Here is an 18,496-nt window from a genome sequence, read left to right on the forward strand (position 1 = left end):
GTGGAGACGGTTCGTTTGTGACGGCCGCAACAGATGTGGGAGCTACCGCCGTGAGCTTGTCGGCTAACTCAGCCAGCTTGGATAGATCGTTCTCATTTGAGGCAGTCATGACCATTCTGAAGTTCGGGGGGATTTTCTGTAGAAATATTTCTCCGAGCAGCAGGCTGTCAAGACCATCCACTTTGCTGCCCAATAATTGCTGCATATGACGCAGCAGCTGGCTTGGCGTTCTGTCGCCGAGGTTGGCTTCATGGAGAAGCTGTTATAGCCGTTGGCTTTCGGGGGGCGTAAGCCTGCGAATGAGTGTTACCTTCAACGCCTCGTAAACGTTGTCTGCTGGTGGGGAAAGCAACAGGTCTCGAATTCGGCTAGCAGTTGATGGGGGCAGACTGCTCACCACATATTGGTATTTCGTAGAATCTGCTGTGGTGCTCCACGCAGCGAATTGTCATTCTACCTGAATAAACAAATATGCAGGATCCGCAGTCCAAAACGGAGGCAGTTAGACGTCGACGCCGGTGCGTCGGAATTTCGGTGCCTTGAGGTGTGTCCATAGCACTTGCTGCTCGTCCGGGTCACCAATGTTGTGTGGGACGCGAGAGCAGCTGGAAATCAGATAAGAAGCGAGTAGTGCGTCCCTGAAGAACAAGCAAAAACTGACTACTTTAATATCGTCCAGCCTCTACGGCTCGGTTGAGCACCCTCGCACCACTTCCCTTTCCCGCACACAACGCGATAAAATCTTACCGAGTCAAAAAAGGGGAAAGGGTGTAGGCTGCTGCTGTGCGACCGTGAGACCGCCACAACAGCAAGATGTACTGCGTCACGGTACCGTTCGGCATTGTGGCTGGCAGTGAGCTTGCCAATTCGTGTCTGCTGAAGTGCCCACAAGGTTTTGCCATTCACAGATGGCATGGGGATACGGCATGAAGATGCAATAACCACCAGAATAATCAGCGTAACATATCAAACGTATCCTCGCCAATTACACGCCTGTCATAAGATCGATAAAGGCATTAACGTCGCTAATCATCTCCAAAAAATAGAAGGGCCAATTTTCTTTTCTTTACAAAAGTTCTTGAGGCTGCACTAATGCGTTTGCGTGTTAATATTTTTAATCGTGTTTAGTTATCTTTTATATGCACATGCCAGAAGTGGTGCAAGAAACTGTTTTGACAGGAATAATAGAGTGATCATGCTAGGGTGTCTTGAGAGCATGCTTTATTTATTATGCTGCTTTTGTAATAATATGCACCCTGCATTACAGAATACCTGAACGTTGAGGAAATTATTGAATTTCCCACTATTTTCTTCTTGATGGAACAAAGTCGGGATGCCATGCGCATGCCTGGACAGGAAGTGACCCTAGCAAGGAATATCATGCTCGCCGAGTTTTCACTAAAGCCTCGATCCTATCTTGATGCAAAGCGACATACAGGTAATGATTTCATATGCATTACTCTCTGAACTTACCTACTTTGTACATGCTATTGTTAATGAACCAGAAGTTTCGGCAAACACATTGACAATTGACGTAATAGTTTTCCGAAAACCCGCAAGGTGGTGAGAATTATTAAAAAGAAAATCAGACATCCATCCGTTCGTAGCAATTGCTACATAGTAAATCCACACGGGTTAATTCCTCGAAAGAAAAGAAGAAAGGTTTGTGGTATCTGCATTTTTTCTTCAATTATTTTTCTTCAAATGCGAGGCTTTTCTTTCGAGGAACCCGTATGGGTTTTCTTTGTAGCAATTACTATGAATGGGTGGATGTCGGATTTTCCATTTAATAACACACTGACAATTCATCTAGATCTTGTTTGTCTCTGGTGGATTAAGTTGGAAAGTGAACTAGTTGATTTACCTAGTTCCAGAAATTTTAAGACGAGAAGATTTTTGCCTCAGAGCATTAATGAGACTAATGGATGCTAGAACTGTGTTCATAAAATGTGCTAGCATGGACAGATGTCCCATGTCCCCAAGAGCCTGTTCAGCACTGCTACAATTTGCAAGGCTGGAGGAAACAAGGGACTTGGCGGGCGGGTGTTAATTACCTGCCTACAAGGAGGCCTAAGAACCTGTCTAAAGGTAATAATTAATTTAAGTCATCAGCATAAATATATTGCCAGGCATTGTGTGTACTAAATTTTGCACTTCTTACAGAAGTTTGCATGACACAAATTCCTCCATTGGTGGTATCAAAAAAAGTAGCACCACATAAATTGGGCAGTGAAAAATGTGCTACAGCTGCAGTAACATTTGCATACAGAAAGTACCACGGCACACATATGGGCAATAACCGAGCCAAGCAAGCTCAAAGAAACTCACGGGACGACAAAAAACAGTTCAACAGTTTTAGAATGTTATTATCGAAAACACTGTCAGAGAACACACAAAGAAGGAGGCAGAAAAGTGGTACAATGACAAAGATAACAATAGATGGATTCAGTACTATGCCATACCCTCATTCATACTGGCTGCAATTTATTGTTTGCTGTATTACTCTCCATATATATTATTTTCTGACAGTGCATTTTCCTTGAGGAGCCTGGCAACTGCAGTGTTGTAGTACTGAAGCAGAAGCGTTCTAGGCTCATTTCATTCCTTCGTTTGCTTTCCCTGAATCATACGGTTCTTAACTCCAGTCTTTTGTTACTCTATACAATGTGAAAGAGGTCATGGTCGTGCAAAACATGTAAGCAATCTGCACAAAGATAAACTAGAATCAATGGCGATACTAGCTACATACCTGCAGAACCGAAGCTTTTATATACACACGCTGTGATATACTCTTACCCTCAAATAACTGTTCTTGCATGCGCCTTTGATCTTTAAAGTGACCGACAACCAATTTGCAAAGATGTCCTCACTTTCAGTGCACTGGAAAGTTCACTGTCTAAAGCATCTATAACCATGACAGTTAATCAGAAAACTTTCAGTAAATTTGGCAGATAAGATTTCTCGATCTCGATATTCTGAATAATTGTGTATGGATGTCAGCAACACAAATGGCTAATGGTGAAGGTAATAGCACACTGCAAAGACATAGTGCCAGGAAACATGTGCCGTTTTGGCAGAAAAGGTGCAGATATTTATCAAACGATGCATCAACGCTCATATGCCTTCACAGCACAGCATATTCTTGGCATTCTAATATATTCATATTGCTCACACAGTGCCTCAAACAAGTACAGCAATTATTCATACATGTTACCATGTTATTGGGACACGTTTATGCATTCTGTTCTCATGTGCAGAGACAGTGCCATTTTTAACTGAAGCAATCGGCTGTTTACAATAACACAACTGAGCGTCCAAATGCCATAAGAACATCAAAGGTTTTTCTTTTTTTATCTACAAGAAATCCATCTGAAAACAGCTGGGGCATCTACATTTAGGGAACCATACACATATTTAATGACAATGTTTAAGTGCAATCATTGCGCATCATTTTGTGCAACATCATTGTCACACTGTTAGCACCAGGACCTCAAAACACATTATGGTCAGTTGTCGGTCCCTTTAACATCACTCGCCTTTTGTATTCCTGTCAGAACATGTACATGTGGTGTTACACAAAAATCAACACCTTGTGATATATGTTGCTGAAAGTGCACTTAACAGCGATCGCAGTTACCCAGACAGAATAATAACCTCGAGAAGTGCAACACTGTTTGGGTAAACATTCTGGACGTATATTTCATTTGTACTTTATTACAATGCTACAAAAAGTCAGTATGCTTCACTGCAGAATCTATTATACCGTTCTTGTCAGCTGCAGCAAGCTGCACCACTTGGTTCCAGTGACATGTTCAATGATGCAGTTTGAAAAGGTCAGTAGTGATAAATTCTCGTACACTATTCTGACTTCCATATTGAGCATGCTAACAATTGTATGTACATTATTCCTGTTTCTGCTCACTTCTTTTACCCACAGTAACGATGTCTTACTTTCTCTAGCACCAATTGATCTTCTCTATTGTAATTTAGGTTTTGTCAACTCCTGTCCTTTTTCATGAGTGATAAGAAGGCATGAAAAGGGAGCACTTAAATTGATAATGGTGGTCATTGCAGCTGCATCAATCAGTAGTCTCCAACCTCTATGCGACCAGCATACAACCTGCCAGGTAAGCATTTGAGATCTCCCATTACCACTATTGAAAGGTCTCGGTAAATGCTAGTGTTGAAATAATAACCCCCAGCAGTTGCCTGTCCTATTATGTCTACGAGAAACAGTAATTCCACAGTGTATTCACACATTCAAGTAATCCATGGGTGCCAACCAGACATAAGAAGACAGCAAAAGTAGAATACAAAACTATAAAATTTTAATAAAGACTGCTGACTTCGTACAGGATAGGGGCTAGAACATAATGAATATCAAGGAAAGCAGCATGTTATTGCGGACTTTTCTCATGCCAAAGGTCAGCACAAAATGAAGCATAAACAAAGAAATGTGTGGCACCTCAAATCCATCCGAGATACAGTGGAGCAAATACAGTAGCGTCAGGGCGCAGAAAGATGACGGCACAAATTGTGATCAGCACCATACAATGGAATGTTAGCATGGGCACCTAAATCGTGCTCCTTAACAATCGAGACCACATAACTGTCATTGTTACATCTTGTTAGCCTTTTAAACTGTTACTTATGTTATCACACATGTATTTTGCTTCCATCACGAGTAGGTGCCTCTCTTACATTTTATACATTCTGCGCCATGAGAGGACGCAGCGAAACAACTTTTGCATATTGTCGACCAGCTCGTGCTTGACCTAGTGTGGCTTTGGCACGAAGCAAGCAAAAATGGTACAAATAGTGAAAGGAGAAAATAAGCAGGTATGATAAAAAAGAAACAGGGGAGCTTGCAACTGCTTCACTGAAGATAGCTCCTCTAGTAGGCAATAGGCTGGCAAAAAAGTCAGAAAAATAAAGTCTAACAAAAACTAGGCAATAATAAAGTGAAAGAACCTTAGCAGTTAAGAGAGCAGTGAAACGAGGTGTAGTCCCCAAGCAGATCACGAGACAGGTCACTCCATTCCCACACACAGCTGCCAGTGCCCATGCCACACTAAGCTAATGGGCGATTTGTCTCATGCTGCAGCGTATGCGGACGAAGTACACCGCCTGGTAGCCGAGAACGGCAGCTGTCAGCTGTACCTACTCGGACAGCAGCGATGAGACAATGAAGAGAAAGGAGGACGACCATCCTCCCTTTTTCTCTTGCAGTGGCTTTTCCTTCACCAATATCCTCGTTTCACAGACCAGGTTCTTGAATTGTCCCACGCAATGCGCCTGGCTTCACTCTGGGGAGGCTACTTGGTCTTCTTTTTGACCAGCTTGTTGGTGGCCTCCCAATAATAGAGAACCTGTACAAAAGGACCGAGCAAAGATAGAAGTGCTGTAATTGAACAAGGAAGAACTTTAAGGAGGCACTATAGAAGAGTGTCAAACTAAGCTGTATCAGTAAATTGCAGTTTTCCATTTGCACTTTTGCAACAGCTTTTCACTCTTACCATGACAAAATGCTTGGTAAGGCTGGGGAAAGAAACGGAAGACAGGTGGCGCCACAGCCCTGATGTTAGCAAACCAAGTTGCCGTGACATTGCAACAGCATCTACTTGAGTCTTGCTAAGTGTTTACCAGTAATGAAGGACTGCCTTGCATCTTAATGAAACCAGAAACCGAACTAGTCCGATTTTTGAAAACCGAAAAAAAAATTCTGGGGTATTACGTGCCAAAACCACAATCTGATTATGAGGTGCGCTGTAGTGGGAAACTGCGGATTAATTCGACCATATCAAAATACGGCGAGAATCCTTCCTTCTCCAAATGGCTCAAATATCAGAAAACTATATGAAATTCATGACGTCACAGTGCGGCTTATCAGTGGTGAGGTTTTGCCGCGAAATTCAGGAAAGCGAAGTTCGGCCTTCATTATTTCTTAATGCTCACTTTTTTCTGCGAAACAAATGAAAACAGTTTTGAAAGAATGCCAGTATAAATTGATTTAGTGTAACTTCTTTGTCTTCCCCCTTTACTTTTCAATGAAGACAAACAAAGTAAGCACTGTGCCAATGCGTCAAGGATTTCAGGAGCAATTGAAGCATATCATAAACCTCGCTTGGGGCAATTTTGTAGCACATGTTCTGTATGTTGAAACATGGTTAGAACTTGTCTTCTAAAGCTTGGTTCCCACTCCTGCCAACGTTATTTCGGAGTGAGAAAATATACTTTAAAGAAAGTGCTGCTTATGCACACACTGCACACAGGTGCATAAACAGAAAGGCAAGTGATCCCCGACGCCGCTGACGGAACCCGCACCTGTCCGAAGATGAGCGAGTTGGAGATGGTGGCGAGGCAGAAGGTGACAACGATGAGCGGGTCGCCGGTCTCGGTGAGCGAGGTGAAGATGCGCGCGACGCCACCCAGGAAGAGCAGCGCAGTCGTGATCAGGGACAGCTGGCCCGTGTGGCCTTGCCGGTAGTTGCTCCACACCTGCATCAGCTGATGAGGAGGGAGGCACAGGGTATGCACAGTGGTCCCCTTACAAACCCTCGAAACGACCGTCACCACACAAGATTCACGAATTCACACAGCGTACGGATAGCATAGAACACGTAATAGGTCAGCGTATAAAGATAAGAAAATGAGATGGGGGAAGTCAGGGAAGTTGAGTATTAATTGGAGGTAGGTCAGTCAAAAACTTTTTTTTTAATGCGAATGGAAGACGAATAGTGAGTATTGAATATCGAATCGAATATCAAACAGTCAAACGCAGGTGAATATATTTTCAGCGGGAATATTCATTTCGGTGTAGTTATGTACCACGCTTGCCCTAACTAGGGGAAAGAAAACAGCCATCGATCAGGGACAATCAGGATCAGTTTTACAAACAATATAACTAAATGTCATTAAAAGAACTGCTCGAATAGTCTCACAATATATTGAGCCTCGTTGCAAACAAGCTTTCCAAGAAATATATGGCTGCTAAGCAGGGGCAAGAGAAAGAAAGCGGATAAATAAAGCAGACGCACGTTAAGAGAGCGTAGGTGCGTCGAAAGTAGGGATTAATTTCGACCGCCTTTTCATAGATCGCCCAAGGCACAATCGTTGCCGCGTTGAGCCCCGATCGAAAATGCGGTTGCAGGGAGTCGAACCGGCAGCTTCGCGTCCGGCAGATGAACTACAGCCACAAAGCCATCGCGGTGGGCCGCAGCAACGATTAACCCCTTCGTGAAAAGCCATCAGCGTGGTTGTAACGAATTTAAGGAAAACCGAGAGTCGTCAGCCCGCAACGCGCCTCCGGGATGCAGCGCCGCAGACGTCAGCGATGAGGCCAAAGGACCGGCAGCGCACCATTAAAAATAAATAAGTAAATAATATCAACACCACAATAGATAAACGCGCGTCTTTCAAACCGGCCTGCTCACGTAAACACATTCTTCGAGCAACAGGTATACTGTACAGCCCCGCCTCCGGGCAGCGCTCTTTTTTTCTTTCTTTTTCGGGCCGCGGCTAAAGCAGGCCCTTCGCGGCTCGCTCCATTAGGCCACACCCTCCCCCCCCCCCCCCCCCCCCCCCTTCACGGATACGCGAAACTACCTCCTCGCTTCCACCCGCAGGACGCCGCGGCGTGTATCATCATCACTGGCGCAGCGTGTGCGCTACGAGCTCCGATCGTGGTTTGCTGGAACCAGGCTTATCCGAGATAGCTTGTGGCAGATGGCACAATTCTACGCAATAATAACAACAACAACAACAACAACAACAACAATAATAATAATAATAATAATTAGCGATAGCGATCGTGATATAAACTGTAGGCTTTAACGTCTCGAAGTTTCACAGTGCGTTACGAAGGACGCCGTAGTGGAGAATTTCGGTTAATAGTATTAACCACCGGGAATGTTCTTTAAAGCGCACACAAAGCACGGTATACGCGAGTGTTTTGTTCTTTTTTTTCATCTCGCCCCCATCGGTATGCGACCTGCCGCGGGCAGCGAATCGAACGCGCGACCTCGCGCTCAGCAGCAAGACGCCGCGGCCACTCAGCCATCACAGCGTGTCTTCCGTGCACATCAGTTTGGATGGCTCGAAGAGGCAAAGGTTACCTGCACGACAGATGATGATAGCAACTTTTCCCTAATTATCTCATCATTCGCTTTAGGTCACACGTCTCAGTTAAAGAAGCTTTAAGCCTATAGACGCAATGAAGCTATACACCTATTGAGCAGGACTAATCTATGTTCCTACAGCGGCAGTTTCCGTCAGCGATGTAAGTCAAGACGCGTCGGTGAGCGAGCGCTACCGGCCACATTCCGCAGCGATGGAGGATGGCGTTTCGACAGCGTTCAGTATATCGGCGCTTCCCGGTTATTACACACCTACACACACAAAAAAAAAAGGTAAATGCAATAATTTGCCCGAATCAGTCAGGTTCGAAACTGTACTCGGACAATAACTCCCACCTCCGAAATTGCCTGCACTCTTCTCTCCAGCAGCGAAGGGAGCTCGCGAGCCTAACAGACGGAACGGAAGCTGATCGACATTGAGTGCAACAGGGTAAACACATTGTGATTTTTCTTGTTAGTGTAAACGTTAGGTATAACTCACAACTAGAGTTTTCCGGGGCTGAGCATCTCGCAGGTACATATGATGCACAAGAGGCTTCAGACATCACGCGTTCACGAACCAGTACGAACGCAACGTATAACTTGCTATTAATTAAACTGTGAGCTTGGGATAGTTGCTAACTAACGGTATAGCTGATTAACAGCGCGAGCAAATGAAGAGGACAGAAGAAAACAACAGCGCTCGCCCCGTCGTTCGCTTTGCCCGCATATTTTGCTGTCGCAGTTATTTTCCTACGATAACTTGCTATCGCGCAAGTATAACAAATGCCATCACGGGGCGTCTCACGGCTCTACGAGGCCCACATAGGCGAGCGAGGAGCAGGAGCAGCCCATAATGCAACACACACGTAAAAAAAGCGCGGCCGCGACCGGATGACGTCTCTCTTCCGGCGCTCGTTGCGGTGATCGTGTCTTCGCGGAGGGCCGACCTCCTCGGGCAGACGTTCACGGGGCCACCCACGCAACAAAAGCGAGACAGTATGGTCAGCTGTAGCGGGCAGCGGCGTAGGAAAAAGCGATTTGACTGCTCGCCGACGAACGACTAGAACGTCTGGGCGGCCCGGAAGCGAGGGTCGCGCGGACAGCCCAGCGCGAGCGACCTTCCGGCGACTTCTGACGACCGCGAGAGCCTACGCGGACGCGGTACGGCGACACCGTAAAGGAGAGGGGCGCTATACACGATAAAGCCGTCGTTCAAACAACAGCAGCAGAAGTGAGAAATCGCAAGGAGGTGGAACAACTAAATACCGAATCTAAAAGAACCCGAGAAACTGCGTCAAGTCGGAAAGCCTCGCAAAGCTTTGGAAAATAATGAATGCTTGCAGGTTCCAAGTCGGCATGTATAAGTACTAGAACAGAGAGAGAAAAAGCTTAATATGTTCATATACAGAGCTAGAACAGCGCCTTCGTGTGACCGCTGACGAGCGAGACGATAGACAGACGACGCGTATGGCTAAAAGAAGTAAGGGCGATGGGAGGAATTCCCGCGCAGCCTAGCGGCCGAGCGCCACATATATTGACGAAAAATACGGACAACTCTTTCCGGGCGGCGGCCTGGCAAGTCACATGACAACGCACGCACACGCATGCACTCATAAACACACACAGAGACGCACATAAACGCGCAAGCACAGATACAGAAGAAAAAAAGTGCGGATGCTCTCGCGAAACACGGTACGAGTCTCGGGGAGAACACATACACGTGCGCATGAGAGCCTCGCATCATCAGCGGCAGCAGCGCCTGTGGCGCCAACACACACACACACACACACACACACACACACACACACACACACACACACACACACACACACACACACACACACACACACACACACACACACACACACACACACACACACACACACACACACACACACACACACGCGCGCGCGCGCGCTCCTCGCGCGCAGAGAGACGTCGGCACGCGCCGAAGAGAGCGGCACGCGCGCGCGGCGAGCGAAAGGGGTCCCGCGTATTCAAAACGAGCCCTGATGGATGGCCCCGCGGCGGCGGCATCGGCCCCCCCCCGCACAATCGGATCAGCTGAGCAGTCGAAGAAGAAGGGGTGGGGGTGGGCGCCATGTCGTCGTCGGGCCTCATTAGGCAGGCGGAGGCAGAGGAAGCACGACAAGGCCGCCAAAGCCGCCGTCAAGCGGGCCATGCACAACCCGTCGAGAGACCCTTTCTCTCCCGACGGGCGCTCTGGCGCGACCGATGCGTCAATCGCGCGGCCTCAAGCACAAAGAGGCGGCGGCCAAAGCAAAGTCTGCGACGCCGAGGAGGGGAAAGCGAACGGGTGGGCCCAACGGGCCGTGCTCACTCACTAGAGAAACTCGACGCCGACCGCCAATTTTTCGTTTACGGCGGTTGTATCAAAATAGTCGCTCGGCGAACATTTCGCTTAAATCGTTCGTTCCCTGGGTTCGAACCCAAGACAGCGCAGTCCAAGACGCGCGGCGTATACACAGCGGCCTCTGTTACGTCATCCCGTACAGATGTGGGGGCGAGAAAACGTCATCTCTGAACTCCCGCACACGGGTACAAAGCGCGCACGCATGCAACCTCTGTTCCCCTTTTGAACAAGTGCCCACGAAGGTTAATGCAACGAACCAGAGGAGAGATTGTGGCGACGACTAGGCAACTCTGGTTCGAAAGATTTGCACACGCAACCGATCGGTGCCCGTATCTCGCACGCTCGAGCTTGCTCGTTTCACGACACGTCGAGACGTAAAGATGTGGAAACGATGTAGAGGAACGAACTACGGTGAAAATTCGATGCGAGTCCTGTAGCAGTTACATTACGATACGGGGGTCACTGTTTTAACAGCGCGGGCTGCTAAATAAGATAAGGCAAGATACTCCGGATTCTTGGCCGCAGATCGGCCATCGTCGACGGTTGCGTGCCATCCAAACAAGATCCCCACGTGCGCGGTCACCAGCGCTGCGCGATGCGAAAGCTTCTTCACCGCAATACACGGAATAAATGGCGGAGATGTCAGCTGCGGAGACGCGACTCGAGTCTATTCAAATCAAACACACCGGAAATCAGGAGCCGCATTTTAAACGATGCACTTCATCTTCTATTCTTTTTTCGTCCACCGGGATTGGCTCGGAGCTTGCATGCCACGATGCTGAATTGTCGCCGAGGTCGGCCACTCGCCGCGACGAATAAGAAACAGGAGTAGGAAACAAAATGGATCTACAAAATACGCCCACTGATTTCTCAAAGTTGAAAAACGCTTTCCTCTTTCTTAGGTATAGAAAGTCGTGGTGTCTCCGGATGCCGCAGCGGCAAATCTCGCCACCATTCTCGCGCGTCTGGCCGCCCCGTGAAAAGGAGTGTGAACAAAGAAGCGAAGCAATTTGTCGGCTAACAACAAATGAGAACGATCAGCAAACTATACTGCGATTACTCATAATGTGAAATCGTTTACTGCAACACCAGCAAGCTCTCACGGCGGCCACCACGCCATCTCCTCGAAACGACCTCTTTGCCATGTATACAGTGCTCAGCGATTCAGACGCGATACCCGGAGCGCATGGTGTTGCGGAGCTAGATTGTGTCTCGAGCGCGGCTCCATATAGTAGCGTGGCGGAGGCTTCGGGTTGAAGAAGTCAGAAGCTCGGAAGTTGGGAAAACGATAACCAACAGGTTTACTCGCAGTTGAACAAAACTTATTTACATCGTTGAGTAGGAAAAACCGAAAAAGGTGCCGTTGTCCGATGGGAAGAGGACTTGGCACCCGGTGGTGCCGCGTCCCAGAGCTTACATGTACTCATCAACCCAACATCATTCGGTGCATTGACCCCGGCACTCCTCCTCTACCAGGGTTGACTGGGCGAAAGATTTGCAAAGGGGTCTTTGGTTCGGGCCAACGGTTCTTCCCGGACAAGGGGGCTGCTGTGGTGAAGCGCGACTGAGCTACTGCACTCAACACACAAACAGCCGTGTCGGTCTTACAGGACACCAGCCTGAAAGACCCTCGGACTACCTTAACACAAAAGAGGTCAAGGCGTACAACCATGGAGGCCCCAGAGCCATCCGCGGAGCAGCGCGACCACACGAGGGTGTGCCACGACCGGTTCCGGCTCTGGGTTCCACTGAGTCAAACAAAGCCCCGTGGACACGGCCAAGCCGAGCGACTTTAGGAGCATGCATCATAACTTCATGGAGAGCTTTCCACCTGACTCATCAAAATTCACGGCAGGACGAGCCCACACCTCGAGAAACTTCTTGTCACCCAAGTGATGCCGCTCCCGGGTGAGATGGAACCACACATCCTTCCGTGCTTTCGCAAGCACTTCGTGAAGGCCCTGCGCCCGCCCCCCGAAAACCGCATCACAGCGTGCCAACCAAACTTGGTATGAGCACTCGACAAAAAGAAGCACGAACTGGTTGATGGCCTGCTTAGGCAAAGGGTGCAGAAATCGAACAGTCTTATATGGAACACCTGGGAGACTAAAAAGATCAGCAATCCGTTGGAGAAGAGCTGCGAGAAGCAGACATTGCATAAAGATATGAGCTGGATCCTCACGACCGCCACAAGAAGGGCACGCTCCACGAGCTAGGATGGCTGTGAAGGGCCTGCAACTCAACGGCAGGCACCCTCGCGCCAGGCGGTACATGAACGTAGCTCGCCTGGCATCGAGGAAACTGGCCGTAATGAGCTTCCAGCTTGGCCTGTGGATGGACAGATCATACCTTTGGCAATGTGGGGGGGGGGGGGGGGAACCTGGGGTGAGGATATCGGCTAGTTCTTGCAATGGAGTTGAAACTACATCGATGCCGGGGTGAACCTTGCGGAGGCATACCAGAGTTGGCAGCCACCGCATAAGTGGTGGACAGGGAACCTGAGCGAGGCACACGGTGGGAAAATGTGCTTTGCGAAAACAAACCGAGTGGGGTACTAAGAAAAAAGGAAACAAAGCTTCGAGTCGGGAGAATATCCGAGTTAAGAGCGACCTCGGTCCACCTGACGTGTAGTGCAGTAAACACGATGCCCTGGTCGGGAATTCTGAGTCCTCCATTATACTTGGGCAACTTAAGCACCTGCCGAGCTGCACAACCAGTTGTCCCTTTCCAGAGGAAACGAAAGAGGACCCTCTTCAAGATAAGCATGGTTCAGGTTGGAACAGGAGGCACACGCCACGTACGTGAGGAAGGAAAACAGAAGTGAGCGAAGAATTGTCGCTCGAACTGCCAATGGACATGACAACGCGCTGAATTTCTGAATCCTGGTTTCATGCTTCTCCTTAGCGTGCTGCCTGTTTTCAGGAGACAGACCGTCTGGATCGAATTGGAAACCTAGAATGCGCAACCGCGTTTTCACGGGAAGACCATGAACGGGCTGCGGACTGGACGGAGTGGAGTTCAAGTACATAGTTGCACTTTTCGACCTGCTCAACCTTGCATCACTCGCCACGCAGTAACTGTCCATGACATCCAAGACGGTGCAAGCTGATGCCTCGTCCGGGACGACAATAAACAAGTCATCCGCATAGGCATGGAGTACAACCGGAGGAGAACCTGATGGAAGTAGGAACCTTCCAATTATACTGTCAAAGGAAAACCTCTGCAGAAGCGGTTCAAAAGCGAGCACATAGAGGGCACGCGAGAGAGGATCCCCCTGCCGCACACCACGTCCCACAATGAATGCCTCCGAGACGCGATCCTGTATGAGAACAGCAGAAGTCGGTCGAGAATACAAAGCTTGAACCATCTGCCGAAAACCCACGCTAAAGCCAGCCTCTTCCAAAACCCGGAACAGGTACCTATGGCTAATGATGTCGAAAGCCTTCCTCTGATCGAAGGAGCACAGAATACCCGGAAGTTTCCTGGCATTTGCCCACAGGAGAAAGTCCCTGACTGCTAAACCGTGAAGCTAAGTGGAGCGTCCCTGGACACAACATGCCTGGTATGGACCGAAAACAGCGTTGAGTACTGGAGTGAGTTGCATACACATACACTTTGCTATGAACTTGTAATCGCAGTTCAGAAGTGTGATTAGACGCCGTGTTCTTAAATAGGTGCTTCTCAACTCTTTCTTACAAAGAGTAGTGATTAGCCCCTCTCTTTAAGACGCTGACAGAGTCCCTTCACTGAGTAGCCTGTTCACCAATGATGTGAACGGCTTCCCTAACAGCGTCTAAAGTTGACATAAAATTCAACTGTCAGACAGTCGGATCTTGGACTGCGATTATGCTTCACAGACTTCAAAGCCGAAAATAGCTCGTCCTCGACTATGGCTGAGTCACAGACTACCAGCGGCTCAGCTGGTGAAATGAATGGAAAGTCAGCTGGAGTGGCAGCTGGTTCAGCTTACAAGTTCGCGTAAAACTGCCTCGCCAGTGCAAGAACTCTGTCTGGTGAATTGACTATGCTTTCAACACTTGGATCTACTAGGGAAGAGACAGTTGTGCTCTTCCTCGAAATATGTCTACGTAGGACATTTCTGCTGCACCACGCTTCCATTTCCCACTGGCTCTGCTCGTGTTGTGGCTCTCAAGCCATCCCAGCGTGGATGCAGGGGGATCCGAAGTTCCTTTCGGAGTGAGGCCAGCGCCGGAGCAAGACCAGGCCCGCAGGACAGTGGCCTCGAGAGCAGGAAGATCGCGTCCGAAACGATTTTAATTTCCTCGCGCTCCTCGCGAGCTCGACGCTTGCCCCAAGACCTGAAGCACTCGCGGACACAGGCCTTCACTTTATCTCATTCTATGCCATCTAGATTCTCTCTGTTTTGCAGCGATCGAAAGAGACTGATACCTCTGCGGTTGCCTGCCTGTCCTATAGGAGCCGTGGATTTAGACGCCACGATCTCTTGCCTTGCGAGACTATGTTCGAATCGGCAAACCGCAGAATTAGGAAGCAGTGGTCGCTAAGAGCAGAAGGAACCAACCATGAAGAATGCAAACTGGAACACAGTGACGATGAGACGTAAAAACGATCGATGCGGCTCTGCAAGCCCCTTCAAGCCCCTTCCAACGGGCGACCGTTGAATGTTTCACGTTCAACGGTCGCCTTCCGTTCGCTTTCTTTCCTGAATCAAGGCCTCGGCAACTGCTGTTAGGAGCGACATAGGGAAACCTGGAGCCAAAGTCGGCGCACCTGATCATCAAAACTAGGCTGCATTTTATGCACACACAATTTTTCGACAGCCGATTCCATACAAGAGGACGCAATTCCTCCTTTTACAACTTTAAATGAGCCGACTTAAACGCCAAGAGCTCCTTTTGTGCACTTGGTTGGTAAGCCCAACACACATGTATATCGCGTACCTCGAGCGTAAGGTCCAAAAACTGCAAAATATAATCAGGCAGTCGTGAGTGCGTTGTCCTGGGTTCTGCGCTGAATTTTTTTCTCCTTCAAAATACCATGTACAAACTAGCCCCAACCGAAGTCTTATTGAAGTTTTATTATAAACGTGAGTGGCAACTTCGGAGGAGCGTGTCGTTTCCCAATCACATTTATTTTCTGCAAATAAACGCGGCAAAGTTGCGCCACCTTTCGGAGGGCGCACTTATAGGGGGCGTCTATTCCGCGCCCGCTCCAACGGTCGCCGACACGCACGCCACGAGGAATGGACCGCGAGCCCACGTCAGAGGACGGGGTGGGGGAGATCGCGCGCCAAGCCTGACCAGCGGCGCACGAGAAGTCCACTCGGGGACGAGAAACGAGGCGTAAACGAGCCAAAGCCGATGGCCACGATCGCCTCCCACCACGAGTGCAGGGAGGGGGGACGACGCCGTTAATCGGTTCAACAGGCACCGCTGGCCTCCCCGACTCTGTTCCTACCGCAGGGGAGCGACCCAACGCGTCAGATCAGCCGGTTAATCCGAGACCGCGGGGACACAGTCAAGCACCGGGCGAAGGGCGCGCGCGCTGCTGGAAGAAGGCGTCGCTCCGAGAACGCAAAGGACTTGACCACAGAGAGAAGGCACGGCAGCGGTGAGCACGTGCCACGATGAGTCAGGGAAACAGCGCGACAACGACATGGTGCCGGCGAACGAAAAACAAAAGACACAAACGCGGGGGGGCTCGCTGCTTGATTGACAAGGCGCGGAGAGCGGCGCGCGGTCGTCGCGCTTAATCCCACGTCCGAGCTCGGCGGCGACCGGGTGGACGGACGTCGCAGGCCGGGGCAAGGGTTCGGTCGGCTCCCTTCCGAGACCGCGCCTCGCGAGCGGCTCCATCGCAGGCAAGCGAACCCAAGAAGACAAGCAGCGCGCGCGGCCCCGCGAACTTTGACCCCCCTTCGCTGCGCGGTGTTTCTTTTGGAGTCTTCTCCACAAATGCCACCGCGGTTGCCGTCACACGCGCAGGGCCCGGTGTCACGCGTCAAGGTCGCGCGAGCCAAACCGATCCTCCCGACGTCTGCGAGACCCCTCGCGCTTGCCTCGAAGCTTTTTGCTCACTCTCGGCGGCGGTGTTTCCGAGCCGCGTGGCGGCTCGTCACCCGCCCACCGCTACAGCATCATCGTCGTCAACCGCTGTACCGCCGCCGCGCAGGGTCCCGCTCGCTAGGCCTAACGAGGCCGCCGCGACAGGTTTTCCGGGATTCGTCACGGCGTCGCCCCCTGTCGCAGATTCCGCGGTCGGTGGTGCGCGGCAAGGAGATTAAAGAAAAGAAAAAGAAAGAAGAAAACAGAAGAGAAAATTGCGGGGCGCGGTCGCGCGACAGACAGGCGAGTTCGTCGGTGCCGCGGCAACTTTCTCGTTGGGCGATTATACCGCCGGGACATATCTCGCGGCGGTGACACTTTCAAGTGCCCCGTCCGGCGGGGCGACGGGGGTCACAGTGATCGCGGTAAGTATATGCAAAGGCGCGGGCCCAGAAGAAAATCGCGCTTTTCCCGTCCAAAATCACCAAACCAGAGCTTTCTTCGAGGCCACTGACGAGGTCGCGGAGGAACAGAATTAAAAGCCTTAGCATCTATAGTGTGACTGACAAGCTGCGCGGGCACGAGCTTTTCAAGCGTCCCCTATACAGTCGCCTTGAAGAACGCCCAACAATACCTCGAAACATAGCAGGTAGAACATAACGCGGCAGCTTGATACGGAATCGGCTTGTATAGTAAGCACGCACGATTGCGGCGAAGGACAACTGACAAATAAATGTGACGGAGCACATTTACGAAGGGGGTCGGTGCTGCACGTGTGGCGGAGTCCGTGGGCAAAAATTTAGCATTTTTGTATAGAATAGCCCACTAAATGTCACTGCTGGCCTGTTCTCAACCTTCTTCCTTTCTTCTGGCGCGTTCACTTGCCTTGTGTTTGTTCGCCCAGCAGTTGTTTCACCACGGTGCTTCTTTCCGCTGGTAAAACCCGATTGTTTCGCCGAACGCTGACCAACTCGGCGTTTCCAAAGAAGTCAATCAACGGGCGAAGAACTAAATTTCTCACCATGCACTCCGGCTCTTTCGGGGATCACTACGGCTTGGGTGCTCACGTCACGAAGACCCCTCCTCCATGGGCCGCCAAGCGGCGTCCTTCTTCAGACGTCCAAATGCGGGCACACCCAATCGTCACCTGTTTCACCGAATGAGGCGCAGTGTCCAAAGACCGTCCCGCCTGATATAAAGAAGCGTCCGCGTATGTGGACAGCGCGAATAAGCCCTCAAGAAAAGACAGGGCTATTGCAGAAGTTTGCAGAGCGTCCGAAAATGGTTGCGGAGCCGTTTGGATGCCCGTGGGCGCTGCCTCCGTTGCACGTGCATGTATGTTTCAGTCAGCAGTTGCGCCGATGTTATGTTTTACTGGCCGCCGTTCGGACAGCCGCACGCCATCCGCGGTCATGCTCCGCAACGCCAGAACAAAGCCCGCGGCGGTCGGTGCTGTTTGCGTGTCATTCGCACTATAAAGAGTGAAGCGACTCGTTTTGTTTAAAGATTACGGCCGTTGCATAACGATCGCGGCGCAGTTCCTTGCGACGTCACAGATATGGCAAGCATAGACTATCCGCTGAGGTCAACGATTTGTTGACATATAATCAATAACGTTTCGTTTTAAAACGAAGATCAACCTGCTAACTTTTTTTTTCTCTTTCCTTTCTACCGTCGACAGAGCCAGACACAACGACCTCTCGCGCTACACGCATTGGAGAGTTGAGCGCTGTCGCTAAATGCTTTTAAAAATTGTCGATTCCATTGCATTTGCTGCTCCTGTATGCACAAAGCAATGTTCCTGTCCCTATTACGCTGTGTTTTCTTTTTTTCTTTTGGGGGCTGGGGTGGGGGGGGGAGGGAGGTCCTTGACTGACTCTGCGTCGTGGCCACTTCTTCTGCGGACCCACTGTTTGAGATCGGCCGCCTGGTCACTAACTATGACTAAATCCTTGGAGTCCGCTTCTTCGCGGGTGATG

At 49.8% G+C, this 18,496-nt stretch overlaps 1 protein-coding gene across 1 annotated transcript in view; it reads right to left on the reverse strand.

Annotated features, from left to right (window-relative positions):
* Window positions 1–2,340: 2,340 nt before the first annotated feature.
* The window catches only part of LOC126540657 (mannose-P-dolichol utilization defect 1 protein-like), a 68,015-nt gene continuing 51,859 nt past the window's right edge, over window positions 2,341–18,496 (reverse strand). Inside the window, exons 5-6 of the mRNA XM_050187494.3 lie at window positions 6,325–6,507; window positions 2,341–5,369 (exon numbers count right to left, since the gene is read on the reverse strand). Of these exons, the coding sequence (XP_050043451.1) occupies window positions 5,316–5,369; window positions 6,325–6,507 (237 nt within the window). The 3' untranslated portion in view covers window positions 2,341–5,315. The remainder of the gene's footprint in view (window positions 5,370–6,324; window positions 6,508–18,496) is intronic.

The sequence above is a fragment of the Dermacentor andersoni genome, chromosome 2, assembly GCF_023375885.2.
Source record: "Dermacentor andersoni chromosome 2, qqDerAnde1_hic_scaffold, whole genome shotgun sequence".
Lineage (NCBI taxonomy): Eukaryota > Metazoa > Arthropoda > Arachnida > Ixodida > Ixodidae > Dermacentor > Dermacentor andersoni.